Raw genomic sequence first — 16,327 nt, forward strand, 5'->3', positions numbered from 1 at the left:
AATCAATGAGAAGGTTTGGGGATTATATTGTAGGATTGGTAAGAGGGTTCGGGGATCATATCGTAGGATCAACACGAGAATCGTAAAATCGTACTTTCCGATTAAAAAATATATACTAAAAAAAACCTACAATTATAATTCATAATATATATTAAAGAAACATAGAAAAAAAATAATTTTTTATACAAATTAGTGAAATTACTAATAAGAGATAAAGTACTAAATTACAAATACATAAACAAAGTTCAAAGTTCAAAAGTTACAACTCACAAATACTAACTTCTAAGTTAAACAACTCAAAGTATACATAATGTTTCACATAAATAACTCAAAGCAAATAGCAATGTCAATACCTAATGTCTCACATAAACAACACAAAGCAAATAACAATGTTTCAAACAACACCACAAACACACTCAATCATCAAGACCAAAGTTTTGGTTATCTTGGATAGGTTCTTCAAAATACGGTTGATCATTATAAACAACATTCTCATCATTATTAGCAAAATTACAAAATAATAAATAAATAAATCACCTTCTTTATCAATGGTCTCTCTCATAGAGGTGTCACCGTTGAATTTCTCAGTTTCTCGCACTCTCCTTCTACTCTCTAGTAGTCTCTTCTATCTTTTGTGATTTTGTTTATTAGGTTAAGGTGAAAACTGACATGAACCTTAGTTTTTATTTTTTACTTTATATATATATATATATATATATATTGTAATCAATTTGGGCTATATATATATATATATATTTTGTAATCAATTTGGGTTAGGGCCACTGGGCTGATCTATTTGTTATATTTTTTTTCATCAATTTGGAGCTTTGAGCTCCATTTAAAGGCCCGAAATTAACCAAATTTTTTTTTGAATTTTCCTTTATAACACAAGATCTTTAGTATTGCTATGAGATCGAGATCCAATAAGATCCGAATCGAGATCCCACACAGATTTTACTTTAGTAAAGATTCTAGTGAAATCCAGGACGTTTTAGGAATGTAAGATCTTAAAATCTTAAGATCTAAGGATAAGGATTGATATACTAATAACCATGAACAAAAGCAACAATAAATATTACACTTCAACTTTTAAATATTATTATATAGATATAGATTAGCACCAAACCATAAAATCATCTATGTGGATCCGTTTGGGATCAACTTATTTAACTGAAATTGAAAACTTTTTGCTGAAAATATAGGGAAAAAAAATATTAAAAGCTATCTGAATAGTACAATGAGACCCATAAATAATACCAAAAAAAAAAAAAAAAAAAACTAAAAACTCAAATAAGCTAAACTTTTCATCATATTCCAAACAAACTAAAAATACAACATCCCATACAAGTTTCTTTGCCAGACGTACATTACTTATTTTGCATTCTTTGATTTGTTTTCATGAATCACATGGTACAAAATATTACATCATGGTCTTAAGTAGAATCTGAAAATGTTTCACTTAAAATGTATGCCTACATACAAAATTTACAGATCCACATGCAAAATCTCTCCATCAGAATTTGAGCCCAAGTTAGATGAGATCAAGAGTAATTGGCTAAAAAATCTTGATAGGATTAGTCGAGCTATATTCTCGGCTGTAATGGCACTTGTCTCCACTGTGCTAGCTGCATTCTCAAAAGCATTCACATAGTACAAATTCCGATCATCCAAGATAAATGGGGCAAATTCTTCAGGAGCATTGTAATGAGGGTAAGCACCCCAATCAATTCGAATGGTCTCCTGCCGCACACTGACAGTAGCAGCAATAAACAGAAATTAGTATCTAAGCATTCAAGGGTTCAGCATTTAGTTCATTTATAGTTCAATGATGGTGATAATCAATAAATGGTGAAAATCAAATTCATTTAACTTGTCAACTACACCTATTTTATTACTGCCTTGCCAACTAGAAGTAAGCAAACTGACAGAAATCAACTTTTTTTTTATAATCAACCTCCCACGTCTTAATTAGGTATCAAGACATTAACCCAGATCCCGCATAATTACTGATTTTAGCAGCAACCTTGAAAGGTGCAAGTGAGTAACTTCTGTAGCAGATCACAAGGACATCGATAAAAATTAAAAATCAACTTCCCATACAGTAAATTGTAACTAAAATCCAATCCCAAAAGAAAGAAAACAGAGACAGAAGAAGAAAGAAAGGAAACAAAAACAGAAGAAGAAAAAAAAGATATATATATATATATATAGTAAATTTAAAATATTACCTAAAGAAGCTATCCAGTAAGATATCTGCCATGGGTTCCCGGGAGAATATCTTGTAAGTAAAATCTTTCTCATCATGTTTCTTGAGAACTGAAATGCTTGTGAACGGAAGGTCAGGATCCTCTAGAGTGGCCACCAGTTTTGGGATTTCTGATACAGCATCCAGGCCAAAATATCCCTTGACATAACAACACATCAAGATTTGAGAAAAAGGAAAATAAAGTATGGACTATGCGCGCACACACACACACACAAAAAGTCTGACATATAGGTATTAACAGTTGCTAGGTTACTTACCGGATTTAAAAGGCCCCTTACAAAAGTTGCATGTGTGTGCTGTAATTTTCTCTTAGGAATTGAAATTGGAGGAGTAAACTGAATATTCAACTCATCCAGAGGAGTGGCAACCACTGCAACTTCACATTTGTAACTATTTCCTTTTGTGGAGTTAAGTTCATAATATTCTCCAAGATAAGAGACAGAATCTATTTCTTCATGGAGGTGCACTGCAGCATCAGAACGATTAATGAGTCCAGCAGCCATCTGCCAATTCCCTCCTTCAATAGCCCACACTCCTCTACCAGATCCTGCCAATGAAACTGCACCAGCAAGTCCACTGATAGAGGCACTTTGGCCATAATTGACTCTTGTGATGACCGGCATAAATCAACAGAATTTTAACTATGATGAATCTTGAAAAATTATTTTTAAAAAAAATGATCCAGTTCCAGGTCAATTATATATTTCAACAGATCAAAATTACATCATCTTCCATTATACTAAGTAAGATACTAATACTGAAAAACTGATGAAGGATGCTTCTCCTCAGATATTCACCAGTTAAGAACTGAAAAGACAAAAGGTTGAAGATAACTACTGCTAATTTGAACAATTGCAATAAAAGCTGCTAAGGAAAGTATATAGCATGTCCTAACTCAAGCCAAATGCAACAGTAGACATTTGTCTCATCGTCACCCATTAGACCAGAATGTTTCTTGCAAACAGCAAAAGCCAATGGAAAGGAAGTGATGTTTAAACTTGAAGCTGGGAAATTTCAATAGGGCAAGCAGCCTTCCACATCTTCATGCTTGATATGAGGTTGTGAATTCCCAAATCTATGTGAATTTCTACAGTTAGGTCTTCAGTATTGGCAAATGGCTTCTTCTGGAATTTTTCTTTTAATAGCTCAAGTTGCATATATAAGTGTCCCATCCCAACTATAGTATCTCAAACCCATATGCGACCATCTCACCATAATCACTATCCCAACCAGTATCCTTCACATATGTCTAAAGACAATTTAACTATCCAACAGTATATGCAGGCAGATTAAAAGTCTTACCAATTTCACTCAATTAAGATGTTAGAATTTCTTGTTTCTTAAGTCAACCGTCTCAAAATCTTCATTTCAACTATACTCAACGAGTAAATATATTCACTGGTCCATTCATGTTTCATAAGTCATAATAAATCATTTTATCATTTTATAGTTCTTTCGATCTGTATGCAAGCATTTAAGAAATCCAAAACAACCCAGAAGCATAACCATACTCAACTTTCCAAATCAGGTGCCAAAAAAGTAGTTCTGTTGTATCTGCACTCAATCAACCAATATGCAAAAAGTAAAGATGGTTATTGAAAGAAACATTGAAGTAAAACAGTCCCAAGTTCTTACAGTGACAAGCTCTTTTATCAACAAGGGAGACAACCCAACATCAATCAACTCCTCTTGTAGAGTCCGGGTGGTGAGGTTGTACAAACCTGCCCATTTAAGCATCTCATCTACTGTCTCAAAAACGGGTCTGGATTCAAACCTTTCATAGTACTTCAAGAAGTTATTCACAGTACCCTACACCACAAAATATAGAATTTAGATAAACGATGAGAGAGAGAAGCTTATTCTTCTTCAAACATAGAGCAATAAAAGCACTTTAAAGAGATACCAACAAATGGACAAACTTTTTAATCAACATAAGCATTTTAATAAAATAAACACTGTCCCTAAACTTTACCTCCGGAGTGATTTTAGTATCTAAAGTTTAAAATGATCATTATAGTTTTTAGTTTGGCCATGTCGATCACTTCAAACGTCACGAACTAATGCTAGGATACTATAAATTCTACTAAAAAGTCAAGTGACACCAATCACAAAAAAAGTAATTTATACATCCATTTCTTATGTTTTCAAAATCCACCAATCATATCTTTGCCAGATATATGTAAAGGTTATGCAGTAAAAATTTATAGTATTTTATCATTTTCCCTTCCTAAAACAAATCTATTTAAGACCAAAACAAACAAGTCTAGAGCTACAAAAAATCTCATAATTGCTGAGATGGCAAGTTGTTATTGGTAGGTAAAAAAAAAATCTATGACAAGTGATAAAAAGAAAGGAAAAGTCTTAATTTACGTTGTACTAGCTAATTAAGATTTACGTTATAGATTAACAAATGTGTACAATATTGAACATATTTTTTTGGAAATGTGTAGGATGTTTTTCTAGTACAAAGTAAACCTATAATTACCCAGAAAGAAAAATGTAGTAAAACATGTGGGCATAAGACTAATTAGTGGGAGGATAGAAAATACTTAATTTTCCTTCGTGTGTGTTTGGTTAGAAGAATTGAAAACTCTTTTGTTTAGTTGAAAAGAAAAGTGAGAGGATAGAAAATGTAGTTTATATAAATTGACTATTATACCCTTATTACATAATAGGTAAGAAATAGATTTATTTGTACTCATTAAATAATATAAAATTTACCAACAATTATATTTTTCAATGAGAAGTGTTACTTCCACAACATTTTTTGCAATACTTTCACAACAAAATTTATATGGAAAGTTGTTACTGGTTCTAATTTGAACCCACCACTGAAATTATTTTTTTACTCACCAATATTAACTAATAACAATCATGTAACTTAAAATTTATTGTGAAAATATTGCGGTAACATTTCTCAATTAGGATTTTTTATTCTTTGTATTATTTCTCATTTCTCTCATTTCATCCATACATTTTTCTTTTTCATTTTCTTTTTTCTTTTTTCCTTGTTTTTCTCCTCCCCGTTGTCCTATCTCTATCCCCCTCCTTTTATTTTCTTTTTCTCCCTCATTTAAGAACGTTCCAGCACTAGCAAGCAGCTCTCATTCTCTCTCTTTTTTCTCTAGCTCCCTCTCTTTGTTTTTTGTTTTTTTTTTGTTTTTTTTTTTTACTTGATTCCAGAACATTCGTCCCCAACGCAATCCAGATGGGTCATCTTCGTCCCAAAGAAGTTGGCCCAACCTAGAGCCATCGCCATCTTTGTCCCCAACGCAGTCTAGATGGGTCAGATGGCTTCTGTCTTTTGTCTTTTTTTTTTTTTCCTTTGCTTTTATTGTTATGATTTGATTAATTTTAAAATTGTGTTTTTGAGTTTGTATTCTGATAATCTAATTATGCTTGAGTTTAGAGATGTTTGAAAGAAAGGTTGTTGTGTTTGTAGCCATTGTTGTGTTTGTAACCGTTGTGATTGTAACTGTGAAAGGAGAGAGAAACAGGGTATTTGTGTAAAAGGGCTTTCATGGCACTTTTCTCTCCACATTTTCCTCCGGATAAAAAATGTGAGTCCAGGAGAGAAAACTAGCCAATATCATTTTCTCACCAAACAGTAAAAAACAACATTTTCTACCACATTATCCTCTTCCTATTTTTCATCCTCCCTGTTTTCACCCCAAACTAAACACACAGCACAAAAGTTAAAAAACAGGGACAGAGAGACAGACAGAGACGGAAACTAGTGCTAAAAACAAGGGGCGTACCTCGACGAAGGTTTGCATTTTGAGGATCGAGAAGCCGTAGCGCACGAACATGAGAAGCGGGTTCGCGAGCGAGACAATCTTGTCGACAAAGGGAATGTTGGAACTGAAACTGTGTGTCTTGAAAACGAACTTTTGACCGTCCCAGATGCCGAGAGAGAAGGAATCGGAAGGAGGGTCCTTGTTTTTGAGACCCAACAGTTGTGTGTAATTCACGGCGTAGTAATTCTTTGGGTGGAGAATTGAGGCTCCGGCTTCGAAAGTCTGGCCGCTCACGTTGACCATGGCCATGCGGCCACCTACGACGCCGTTTCTCTCGAAGATGTGGATAGAGAACGGGTTTGAGTTTGAGGAGGAGGAGGAGGAGTAGAGGCGGAGGAAGTGGGCCACGGAGGAGCCGCTGATGCCGCTGCCGATGATGCAGACTGTTGGTGGGTCATTTGTTGGGCTTTGGGGATCCGATTGGGCTTGGGCTTGGTGATGAGAGAGAAAGAGGAAGAGGAAGAAGGTGAAGAAGGATAAGCTGAGTGGCGAGACCATGTTGTTGTTGTTATCTGAAGTTAGTTACTCTCTTGTGTCTTTGAGCTTATAGCTTTGCTTATTTTGTAGCTTGTCTGATCTGATAGATTGGAGTCAATCCTCACACCATTAAAAAACTATGTTAAGTTCAAAAAAAAAAAAAAAAACTATGTTTGTGCATGGATCTAGGGAAGGTTAGCAGCATATTATATTATTTCTATTATAAAAAAACTATTTTCTTGTTGGATGTGTGTAGTCTCAGCCCTGCAAATACCAAGTTATTACAAAAAAATAAAAATAAAAAATTCTTTGGGGGAGGAATTCAGTCTTCGTGTGTCGGCATTAATTAATTCACAAACTCTAGCTTCAAGGGGTATAACCATCCATCCCTTCTTATCTGGATTGACTGCCCATTACCAACTCTCCAAACCGTGCCTAAGTTTATAACTTGTCTTGCTTGACAGAGACTTTTCCAAGCGTACGAACCCTTATCTGCCGTATCACATTCCATAATAGAGCAGTCTGGAAAAAACTTCGCTCTGAACACCTTATAAAACAAAGAATTTTCCTGGGTGCTTAATCGCCACACCTGTTTAGCAACTACACGAAGAGGGAAGGAGTTGATACGACAATCAAATACCGGGAAAAAAAATGAATAGATGGGTTAATGATAGAACATCATCACACGACAGGATATGATGCATTTTACTACTGGGGAATCTAACTTCTATGTTTTCAATGCCACCATGGTAAAACTAAGACTGGTTGGTGTCTTAAGATGGTAAAGATTCCTATCTGGTACAGCCATATTCTATAAGAATGTTCAAATGGGATGCCCCTAAATCAATCATGTTTTTCTATCTTCCTAATTTTTATTGAAACGAAGCTAACTTCCCAATAATTAAGAAACTGAATAGAAAGAGAGAGAGACAGAGAGACAGAAAGATAGCATCTTTCTTTATTGGTATAATCGATCTGAGAAAACAAAAATAAATTAAAAGCTTTTTGGGCGAGCAGAGAGGCAGTTGGTTTTTCTTTTGATCCAACAACCTCTTTTCTCTCTCTCTCTCTCTCTCTCACCTGGATTTTTCAACTTCCAGTTCACTTTCACATGCATTGTGTACCCAAATGATGGGAATTTTTTTGGTTTTGTGTGAAGATTTTTGTGGGTTTTGGTGTGATATATGCATTGAATAGTGAGGAGTAGAAAGTGGGTTGTGATAAGAGAGGGTTCTGTTGTGGTTTTGATTAGAAATTCTAATCTGGGTTCTGGGTTTTTCTTCTTTTTAGTAACAGTATGGACTTGAATGATAAACCCGGACGGCTGTACAAAGTTTGGAAGGGAAGTAATAAATTTTTTGTGGTGGGAGATTAATCTTTGGGCCTGATGTGGCATCCCTGTTTCTGTCCATACTCCTTATTGCGGTCCCTGCAATTACTTTTTCTATAAAGATTTATCTTAAAATCAAGGATATGAAGAACAACGATAACCTTCTTTGGTATTTTGTATTGATTGTGGGTTTATTCATCACTGTTTTGGATTTAGCATTTCTCTTCTTGACCTCTAGTAGAGATCCTGGAATAGTCCTAGAAATTTAAGCCCTCCTGAATCAGATGAAGCATTTGATGTAACTACCCCATCGATGGTGTGGGTTAATGGGAGAACACCTCACTTGAAACTACCCCGGACAAAAGATGTGATTGTGAATGGTCACTCAGTAAAAGTGAAGTACTGTGACACTTGTATGCTCTATCGCCCGCCTCGTACTTCTCATTGTTCCATCTGCAACAATTGTGTCCAGAGATTTGATCATCACTGTCCATGGGTTGGGCAATGCATTAGATCACGTAACTATCGGTTCTTCTTCATGTTCATATCAACTTCAACCATCTTGTGCATTTATGTGTTTGCATTTTCTTTGACCAACATTCTTCAAAAGAAAGGCCGTTTTTGGAATGCTGTGTCGCATGACATCCCATCGGATATTCTCGTAGTGTACTGCTTCATAGCTGTCTGGTTTGTTGGTGGCCTTATAAATTTCCATTTCTATCTGATTTGCACAAACCAGACAACTTATGAGAACTACCGCTACTGATATGATAAGAAGGAGAATCCATATAACGAGGGAATGATGGGAAACCTCAGAGAAGTTTTTTTCTCTAAGATCCCCCCCTTCAATGAATAAATTCCGATCATTTGTTAAGGAGCAAGAACATATGGTGGCGGCATCTGTGACTCCAAACAATGGGGAATCTTTTATAAGCTCAAAGGAGAAAATTGACATTGAAATGGGAACTAAGAAAAAACACCTGTTTTGACTCATTATTGTCTGTTGAGCAAGAACCAAAAGAATCTGTTCCAAGCTCCATTGGTCAAGATGGGATGCAAAGCTCATCTTTTGGAGATCTATTCAAAGATCCTCTACTGGAGATGGTGTTGGGGAATCTGATCAGAGCTCCATGTCTGTCAATGGAACAAAAGCAGTTGAGGGAACTGATGACGGAAATTGGCTTGTACATCTTGGTGCAGATAAAACGGATTTCTTGTTTCTCAAGTTGCAGTAGTTCATTGCAAGGGACCGCCACTCTCCAGATATAGAGGTTGAATACAAGCTCAGGGATGTAATTTTTATGCTGGAAAGCAGAGAAAATTGTTTATATGCCTTTTCATCTATTCATTATAAAGTTCAGATCCATGCTGTTATAACCTGTATATGTCACTGTTCAAGATAACACGGAAATGTGGAACAAATTAGCGTCACAAAGTGTATAATGATCTATATATTGTGTTGTAGGATTTTCCTCTACTTTTTGTCTGCCCCTTCAATGACTCAAAACTTGTATTTGGCTAGACTTGTGTATAGCTGGAATTCATCTTTTCTGATCAAAAAAAGAAACTGAATATGTCATATTATCATTGTTTGTTGTTGTTGAATGAAAGACACATTATAACGCATGCACTATTAAGCCTATAAAATTTACATTATATTCTTATAAAATAATTATATTACATTTTCTCACGCATCGTATGAGTTTGCGACTAATGTTAATAAAAAGGAATTCTCAATTCTAAAATGTTTCATATATATATATATGAAAATTTTAATTTAATAAAAAGATTTGAATTATATAATTATAATATTGTTTGATATAAATTGAGAAAATGCAATTAAAAGATTTTTTTTATAAAAAAAATATCTTAATTGGTTAACTAATTTGAATACATCCAAGAATATTAAAAAATATATACACTCTCATTTTGTAGAACACATGTAACATGTTACATAGGCTTTTTTCTTTTTCTTTTTTCTTTTTTGGAGAAAAAGTTTAAATTATTATATAAGTTTAGAATCATAGCAATTTTTTTCTTTCCAAATATAAATATATTTTCTATATTATTGAAACTTGAATTTTAAGGTTTTCTTTTGGAATATTAATATTTTTATTACTTTTTTAAGGCCCATATGTCTAATTTCTAATGTTTATTTGTTTGTATTTTTAAACCTAAAACTAAAGAATTTGGCCCAAATAAAATAAAATTCCATACTTTTCAACCTAAAATTTAAGAAAAAATATTGAATTTTTAAGCTTAAAACTAAATAGGCAATTACAAAAAGAATCAATTTATGGTCTAATTAGTCAAAAATAATTTGAATGGACCAAAGTAAACTGAATGGACTCTATACTAATATAGCTCAACAGGAGGAAGGTCATCAGGATCGAGATCTTACTTGGGATTAATGAGAGGGTTCGAGGATTATATTGTAGGATCGATGAGAGGATTCAGGGATCATATCGTAGGATCAACACAAGGATCGTAAGACCTTTACTTTCCAATTAAAAAAATATATACTAAAAAAACCTATAATTATAATTCATAATATATATTGAAGAAACATTGAAAAAAAATTGATACAAATAAGTGAAATTACTATTAAGAGACAAAGTACTAAATTACAAATACATAAACAAAGTTCAAAATTCAAAAGTTACAACTCTCAAATACTAAGTTCTAAGTTAAACAACTCAAAAGTATACATAATGTTTCACATAAATAACTCAAAGCAAATAACAATGTCAATACCTAATGTCTCACATAAACAACACAAAGCAAGTAACAATGTTTCAAACAACACTACAAACACACTCAATCATCAAGACCAAAGTTTTGGTTATCTTGGATGGGTTCCTCAAAGTACAGTTGATCATTATATACAAAATTCTCGTCATTGTTAGAAGAATTACAAAATAAAAATAAATTGATGGTCTCTCACAGTGGTGTGAACTATTAGATTTCTCAATTTCTCGCACTCTCCTTCTACTCTCTAGTAGTCTCTTTTGTCTTTTGTGATTTTGTTTATTAGGTTAAGTTAACGACTAACGTGAGCCTTAGGTTTTATTTTTTGCTTTTTTTATAATCAATTTGGGCTAGGACCACTGGGCTAATCCATATATTATTATTTTGTTATCAGTTTGGGGCCTTTGAACTCCATTTGGAGGCTCGAAATAAACAATTTTTTTTTCCTTTATAGTACTAGATCTTTAGTATTGCTATGAGATCAGGATCCTATCAGATCCGGATTGAGATCTTTACTTTAGTAGAGATCCTAGTGAGATCCAGGACATTTTAGGAATGTAGGATCTTAGAATCTTAAGATTTGGATTGAGATACTAATAACTATGAACAGAAGCAACAATAAATATTACGCTTCAACTTTTATATTTTTAAATGTTAATATATAGATATAAGTTAGCACCAACCCATAAAATCATATATTATACAACAATATCCCATACAAATTTCTTTGCCAGACGTACATTACTTATTTTACTTGGTATGCGTCTGTACATTCTTTGATTTGTTTTCACGAATCACATGGTACAAAATGTTACATCATGGTCTTAACTAGAATCTGAAAATGTTTCACTTAAAATGTATACCTACATACAAAATTCACAGATCCACATGCAAAATCTCTCCATCAGAATTTGAGCCCAAGTTAGATGAGATCAAGAGTACTTGGCTAAAAAACCTTGATAGGATTAGTCGAGCTATATTCTCGGCTGCAACGGCACTTGTCTCCATTGTGCTAGCTGCATTCTCAAAAGCATTCACATAGTACAAATTCCGATCATCCAAGATAAATGGTGCAAATTCTTCAGGAGCATTGTAATGAGGGTAAGCACCCCAATCAATTCGAATGGTCTCCTGCCGCACACTGACAGTAGTAGCAATAAACAGCAATTAGTATCTAAGCATTCAAGGGTTCAGCATTTAGTTCATTCATAGTTCAATGATGGTGAAAATTAAATTCATTTAACTTGTCAACTACACCTATTTTATTAATGCCTTGCCAACTAGAAGTAAGCAAACTGACAGAAATCAACTTCCCACATCTTAATTAGGAATCAAGACATTAACCCTGATCCCGCATAATTACTGATTTTAGCAGCAACCTTGCTAGGTGCAAGTGAGTAACTTCTGTAGCGGATCACAAGGACATCGATATAAATCAACTTCCCATACAGTAAATTGTCTCAAAAATCCAATCCCAAAAGAAAGAAAACAGAGACAGAAGAAGAAAGAAAAGGAAACAAAAACAGAAGAAGAAAAAAAAAATATATATATATATATATATATATTGTGAATTTAAAATATTACCTAAAGAAGCTATCCAGTAAGATATCTGCCATGGGTTCCCGGGAGAATATCTTGTAAGTAAAATCTTTCTCATCATGTTTCTTGAGAACTGAAATGCTTGTGAATGGAAGGTCAGGATCCTCTAGAGTGGCCACCAGTTTTGGGATTTCTGATACAGCATCCAGGCCAAAATATCCCTTGACATAACAACACATCAAGATTTGAGAAAAAGGAAAATAAAGTATGGACTATGCACACACACACACACACACAAAAAGTCTGATACATGGTATTAACAGTTGCTAGGGTACTTACTGGATTTAAAAGGCCCCTTACAAAAGTTGCATGTGTGTGTTGTAATTTTCTCTTAGGAATTGAAATTGGAGGAGTAAACTGAATATTCAACTCAGCCAAAGGAGTGGCAACCACTGCAACTTCACATTTGTAACTATTTCCTTTCGTGGAGTTAAGTTCATAATATTCTCCAAGATAAGAGACAGAATCTATTTCTTCATGGAGGTGCAATGCAGCATCAGAACTATTAATGAGTCCGGCAGCCATCTGCCAATTCCCTCCTTCAATAGCCCACAATCCTCCACCAGATCCTGCCAATGAAACTGCACCAGCAAGTCCACTGATAGAGGCACTTTGGCCATAATTGATTCTTGTGATGACCTGCACAAATCAACAGAATTTTAATTATGATGATCCTTGAATTTTTTTTTTTTAAATGATCCAGTTCCAGGTCAATTTTATATTTCAACAGATCAAAATTACATCATCTTCCATTATATTGAGAATAAGTAAGATACTAATACTGAAAAACTGATGAAGGATGCTTCTCCTCAGATATTCACCAGTTAAGAACTGAAAAGGATAAAAGATTGAAGATAACTACTGCTAATTTGAATAATTGCAATAAAAGCTGCTAAGGAAAGTATATAGCATGTCCTAACTCAAACCAAATGCAACAGTAGACATTTGTCTCATCGTCACCCACTAGACCAGAATGTTTCTTGCAAACAGCAAAAGCCAATGGAAAGGAAGTGATGTTTAAACTTGAAGCTGGGAAATTTCAATAGGGCAAGCAGCCTTCTACATTTTCATGCTTGATATGAGGTTGTGAATTCCCAAATCTATGTGAATTTCTACATTTAGGTCTTTAGTATTGGCAAACGGCTTCTTCTTGAATTTTTCTTTTAATAGCTCAAGGTGCACATATAAGTGTCCCATCCCAACTATAGTATCTCAAACCCATATGCGACCATCTCACCATAATCACTATCCCAACAAGTATTCTTCACATATGTCTAAAACAATTTAACCATCTAACAGTATATGCAGGCAGATTAAAAGTCTTACCAATTTCACTCAATTAAGATGTTAGAATTTCGTGTTTCTTAAGTCATCCATCTCAAAATCTTCATTTCAACTATACTCAACCAGTAAATATATTCACTGGTCCATTTATGTTTCATAAGTCATAACAAATCATTTTATCATTTTATAGATCTCTCGATCTGTATGCAAGCATTTAAGAAATCCAAAACAACCGAGAAGCATAAACATACTCAACCTTCCAAATCAGTAGCAAAAAAGTAGTTCTGTTGTATCTGCACTCAATCAACCAATATGCAAAAAGTAAAGATGATTAATGAAAGAAACATTGACGTAAAACAGTCCAAGTTCTTACAGTGACAAGCTCTTTTATCAACAAGGGAGACAACCCAACATCAATCAACTCCTCTTGTAGAGTCCGGGTGGTGAGGTTGTACAAACCTGCCCATTTAAGCATCTCATCTACTGTCTCAAAAACAGGTCTGGATTCAAACCTTTCATAGTACTTCAAGAAGTTATTCACAGTACTCTACACCACAAAATATAGAATTTAGATCAACAATGAGAGAGAGAAGCCTATTCTTCTTCAAACATAGAGCAATAAAAGCACTTTAAAGAGATACCAACAAATGGACAAACTTTTTAATCAACATAAGCATTTTAATAAAATAAACATTGTCCCTAAACTTTACCTCCGGAGAGATTTTAGTATCTGACGTTTAAAATATTCATTGTAGTTTTTAGTTTGACCATGTTATTTAAGGAACTAAAAGCAATCACTTCAAACATCACGAACTAATGCTAGGATACTATAAATTCTACTAAAAAGTCAATGTGATACCAATCACACAAAAAAGTAATTCATACATTCATTTCTTATGTTTTCAAAACCCACCAATCATATCTTTGCCACATATATGTAAAGGTTACGCAGTAAAAATTTATAGTATTTTAGCATTTTCCCTTCCTAAAACAAATCCATTTAAGACCAAAACAAACAACAAGTCTAGAGTAACAAAAAAGAAAGGAAAAATCTTAATTTACATTGTACTAGCTAATTAAGATTCACATTCTAGATTAACAAATGTGGTACAATATTGAACATATTTTTTTGCAAATGTGTACGATGTTTTTCTAGTACAAAGTAAACCTATAATTATCCATAAAGAAAAAATGTAGTAAAACATGTGGGCATAAGACTAAAACAAAAGTTAAAAAACAGAGACAGAAACTAGAGCTGAAAACAAAAGGCATACCTCGACGAAGGTTTGCATTTTGAGGAGCGAGAAGCCGTAGCGCAAGAACATGAGAAGCGAGTTCGCGAGCGACACAATCTTGTCGACAAAGGGAATGTTGGAACTGAAACTGAGTGTCTTGAAAACGAACTTTTGACCGTCCCAGATGCCGAGAGAGAAGGAATCGGAAGAAGGGTCCTTGTTTTTGAGACCCAACAGCTCGGTGTAATTCACGGCGTGGTAATTCTTCGGGTGGAGAATTGAGGCTCCGGCTTCGAAAGTGTGGCCGCTCACGTTGACAGTGGCCATGCGGCCACCTACGACGCCGTTTCTCTCGAAGATGTGGATTGAGAACGGGTTTGAGTTTGAGGAGGAGGAGTAGAGGCGGAGGAAGTGGGCCACGGAGGAGCCGCCGATGCCGCTGCCGATGATGCAGATTGTTGGTGGGTCATTTGTTGGGCTTTGGGGATCCGATTGGGATTGGGATTGGGCTTGGGCTTGGGGATGAGAGAGAAAGAGGAAGAGGAAGAAGGTGAAAAAGGATAAGCTGAGTGGTGAGACCATGTTGTTGTTGTTGTTGTTATCTGAAGCTAGTTTACTCTCTGTGTCTTTGAGCTTATAGCTTTGCTAATTTTGTAGCTTGTCTGATCTGATAGATTGGAGTCAAACCTCACACCATTCTTGTTTCAATTTTCTTGACCAGACTAAAATTGATGCTTTATGTTATAAAAAAAAAAAAAAAAAAAAAAAAAAAAAAGTTAGCCAGTTAAGGCGTTTGGTAAAGTTGTTCTAATAATATTGTTTGTATTTTTTTAAAATATATATAGGGGAAAAAAATATGTGAAAATGTGTATAATATTATTTAAAAATTGAAAAATATTACTTAAACAGCACCTTAATCTTTGATTCCATTTAAATATTATTGGTCATGCCATTTATTTATTTATTTGAAATAAGGTTATGCATATACTCTATTTTCTTGTGTCAAGGGCCTTGTTTGTGCATGGGTCTAGGGAAGTTTAGCAGCATATTATATTATTTCTATTAAAAAAAACTATTTTCTTGTTGGATGTGTGTGGTCTCAGCCTGCAAATACCAAGTTATTCCAAAAAATAAAAATAAAAAATCCTTTGGGTGATCTAAAGATGTTGATATTTAGGTTTTGAGAAGTTAAAAATCATTGGAGGTGATCTTAAGATGTTGATCTTAGGTTCAAAACCTAAGATCTCATGTGATCTTAAAAATCACTAAACTGAACCTTAAGTTTATGTTATCCAATTTTATTTATTAGTAATCTAACTATAAAATGCTAAATAAGTGGCGTCCATTAAGCCACATCACTTGTTTAATGGTAGATGTTACCAAAGTATTAACATAAATAGGTGGTAGTATGTCCAAGAAAATGAAATCAGTGTCAAAAGGGTATCTTAATCCATTTTTATTATACTACTAGTAATTTTTAATTAAAAAATTTAATTAAAGCGTTGAATATTCTAGATCTAATTATTATATTATTAGCTTCATCATATGTGCTTTGCATGTAATGAGATTTTTCTTTTTTTTTTTTTTTTTG

The 16,327-nt window shown here is 34.0% G+C and overlaps 1 protein-coding gene and 2 pseudogenes across 1 annotated transcript; 1 reads left to right on the forward strand and 2 right to left on the reverse strand.

Moving 5' to 3' along the window:
• Positions 1-1,291: 1,291 nt before the first annotated feature.
• LOC115965550 lies at positions 1,292-7,381 on the reverse strand (annotated as a pseudogene).
• An 89-nt stretch (positions 7,382-7,470) lies between these two features.
• LOC115965549 lies at positions 7,471-9,307 on the forward strand (annotated as a pseudogene).
• Positions 9,308-11,286: 1,979 nt separating this feature from the next.
• On the reverse strand, positions 11,287-15,452 carry LOC115965681 (farnesylcysteine lyase-like). The gene is made up of 5 exons (XM_031084969.1): positions 14,776-15,452; positions 13,875-14,048; positions 12,497-12,856; positions 12,203-12,378; positions 11,287-11,759 (listed from the first exon to the last, which is right to left on the reverse strand). Exons 1-5 carry the CDS (start codon positions 15,316-15,318, stop codon positions 11,495-11,497), a joined length of 1,518 nt encoding a protein of 505 aa, XP_030940829.1. The 5' UTR covers positions 15,319-15,452; the 3' UTR covers positions 11,287-11,494.
• Between the last annotated feature and the right edge of the window lie 875 nt (positions 15,453-16,327).

Source organism: Quercus lobata, chromosome 10 (genome assembly GCF_001633185.2).
Source record: "Quercus lobata isolate SW786 chromosome 10, ValleyOak3.0 Primary Assembly, whole genome shotgun sequence".
NCBI classification, from domain to species: Eukaryota; Viridiplantae; Streptophyta; class Magnoliopsida; order Fagales; family Fagaceae; genus Quercus; species Quercus lobata.

What these genes read in the sequence shown, in the direction of transcription:
- LOC115965681 (XM_031084969.1), bottom strand. Translation starts at nt 15,318, where the DNA reads ATGGTCTCACCACTCAGCTTATCCTTTTTCACCTTCTTCCTCTTCCTC. An exon ending in TGATAAAAGAGCTTGTCACT is followed by an intron (nt 12,857 to 13,874) that starts GTAAGAACTTGG and finishes TGATTTGTGCAG; the next exon opens with GTCATCACAAGAATCAATTA. An exon ending in TTACTGGATAGCTTCTTTAG is followed by an intron (nt 11,760 to 12,202) that starts GTAATATTTTAA and finishes TACTACTGTCAG; the next exon opens with TGTGCGGCAGGAGACCATTC.